Here is a 2,832-nt window from a genome sequence, read left to right as displayed (position 1 = left end):
CAAGGATGGGGCATAAAAGTCAACAACGAGGTCGTCGAAAGGAAGATACTGAAGAATGGAATGGGGGATGCGTTCCAAAATGAAATCAGAAAGGTAGTCCCTCTGCCTGCATGTTAAAGACACATGTATCTTTCTATGAACAAAAAAATGATTTGGAGACCGTTGATTGTCAGATTTTTCAAACAATCAATGCCGGCGGAGATCATTGACTGCAGCTGTAACACTTCCATTCGACGGAATCAAACATAACAAACTATTACAAGTTTTAACATTATTTTTTCATCAGAATAGTACATTCCATTACATGTAAGAGTAGAATTCATTGTTATGTTTTACCCGATAGAAAGTATTGTAGATTCATCCTTCACATAATTTTGGTGTAAATGAGACTGCAGTTTTAGTGCCCTCTGTTTGGTAAACAGAGGAGCATTATAAAGATGCCTAAAATGAGTAAAAGTAAGAGTAAAACACGAGTTGTTTTCCTCATATTTATTCTATCTGACGATGTGAACATGCCAACCTTTGTCGTTGGCTTACAAAACAGCACTGACATTTTATGAAGAAGCAGATTATAATCTTTTTTACTGAACATGTACATTCCTGCTAGGTCAATAATTAATTCACCCTCACCAAATCTATTTCTTTTCTCCTTTCAGTTTGTAGAAATGTATAAGCAAAATCCATCATTTCAGTAGTTGGAGCATAGTAAAGAAATTATAGTTGGTTCCTTAACCTTTTTCTGGTCAAAGAGTCAATCACAAAAGTCAACTATGCTTTCTTTTCAACAAAATTCAAAGACCGACGACTGAAATTAGAATGAACAACTGGCGTTTACTTCTAGTATCGTTCAAACTGCTGCTGTATAATATCAGATCGATGAAATGATAGTTAGGCATTGAAAACCATGTTTTCCAATACGATCACTGAGATATAATCGAAAATATATAGGAAGGAATCCTCTTTTTTCGATAGAACACGGCAGAAATGATAAGGCATAATTCGTAGGTGGAGAAGTAAAAAGAAACTGCAACGATCAATTCTTCTGAAACTCGTGAGATCTTAAATCCAAGCCATGGCGACTGTCGAATCACTGCAGCAGTTTTAGACCATTTGAGAAGTGAGCCAAAAACTCATCCATCTCAGTCTTGGTCGCCACCAAACCGATCTCCACTCCGCCGCTCTCGTCTCTGCTCTCGGACAACGAAATGGCTCCTGCCCACTTTATCGACGGCATGTCCACCTTCACCGGCCTTCCCCACCCGAAATCCACGTCGTAAACCTTGAAACCCGGTGACCCCGCAACGCTCAGCGGCCTCTGCAGCGCGAGCGCCTGGTAATTCTCTGGCCACTTGTCTGCGTCCTTCAGCGGGTCCTCCTTAAACTGTTCGATGGCTTCCCCGATGAGTCGAGCAGCCGCCGCCACCCCATCTTCCCCCGCGAGGTCGATGGCCTTCGCATGGGCGAAGTTGCCGCCGATGCAGTTGCCGAAGTATTCCGCCGGCAGCGGCGGCTGAATCCGCTCCCTGCAGTTTCCGGGGAACGCCATGTGCACAGTTGTGTCCGCGTTGTGCCCTCTCGCTTTGACGAGGGAAACCCACGCGTAAGCGTAGGTCGCTACGATGTTGGAGCAGCGGAAAGCGGAGTTGTTCACTTTGGAGGAAACCATCTCCTTTAGCTTCCGAAGGTCGTCGGCGGTGAGCGTCACCGTGCCGATGACTGCGTCAGGCGGCGCGAATTGGACCATCATAGATTCCATGTTCTGCGCGTCGGCGGCAAGGCTGCCGAAAAACTTGGAGTACGCGTCATTAAGGTCCGGAACTGAGCTCCGGTCGAAGGAGGGCGGCGCCGGCGACTCCTTCTCGCATCCGGAAGCTCTACAAGCCCACGACGACAGGAACCGCGTGGAGCTTGAGCCGTCGCAGGCAGAGTGGTGGACGGTGACGGACAAAGCCAAGCCTCTGTTTGGGAACAGAGTCACCTGCACCGCCATCACCGGCCGCTGGCCATCGTCTGTGGGCTCCGGCAGCTGGGCAATTAATGGTTGTATCCTGGTGTATTCGCGTGGGTTGCTTCTCGAGAGGTCGTCAAAGTCTCCGTCGTGCTCGGCGACGGCGAAGGGAACAGCGTCGCCCTCGGCGTAGCGGATCTCGAACTGGCTGTGGCTCCCATGAGTAGGGCGGATTTTTCCGGCGAGGGGGTAGAAGTCTTGGAGGGCGAGGGAGAGAGAGGACTTGAGGGTGGAGAGGTGGGAGTCGATGAAGTGGGAGGTGGAGTAGGGGAAAGAATAGAAGAAAACACGTTGCACTGGCCCGGCGTAGAGACAGATCATGTCGAAAAAGGTGAGGGGGAGGGAGGATTCTGGCACCGATCCTGGCGGAGGAGCGACGCGAGAGGTCTCGAGGACTCGGAATTCCGTTGGCGGCGACAGCATTTTAGAAATGGAATCGAAGAGGAAGCTTGATTGGTGAGCTGGTGAAGACCTTTCCATGGCCGGCGACATCATCATTTATAGGCGATGCTGCTCTTCTATTTTCTTTTTTTTTTTCTAAACAGGTTTATTTTTATTATTTTTTAGTTTTGTTATAATTTTAATTTTTTTTAACAGGTTTGTTATTATTTTTTTTCTTTAAAATTTTGTTAATGAAATAATATTTGTTTTATTTAAAATATGTTTTTATCTCGTCAGTTGCCGACTTCCCGAATGTATCTTCGTCTTTATCACTCTCAATATTCAATGTGATCTTCATTATCTTTCAATTTTGAGAAACTCTTAACAAATTACTATCTTTTAATATCAGACGTAAGATAGTCATTATTAACTCTTTTTTCCCG

General features: G+C 46.1%; 1 protein-coding gene across 1 annotated transcript; it reads right to left on the bottom strand.

The window, feature by feature from the left end:
• Nucleotides 1-974: 974 nt before the first annotated feature.
• On the bottom strand, nt 975-2,513 carry LOC121990561 (phenolic glucoside malonyltransferase 2-like). The gene has a single exon (XM_042544676.1). The coding sequence runs from the start codon at nt 2,504-2,506 to the stop codon at nt 1,088-1,090; it is 1,419 nt and encodes a 472-aa protein (XP_042400610.1). The 5' UTR covers nt 2,507-2,513; the 3' UTR covers nt 975-1,087.
• Between the last annotated feature and the right edge of the window lie 319 nt (nt 2,514-2,832).

This window comes from Zingiber officinale, chromosome 6B, assembly GCF_018446385.1.
Source record: "Zingiber officinale cultivar Zhangliang chromosome 6B, Zo_v1.1, whole genome shotgun sequence".
In the NCBI taxonomy this organism is placed as follows: Eukaryota; Viridiplantae; Streptophyta; class Magnoliopsida; order Zingiberales; family Zingiberaceae; genus Zingiber; species Zingiber officinale.
This window is presented reverse-complemented; position numbering and strand designations above follow the sequence as displayed.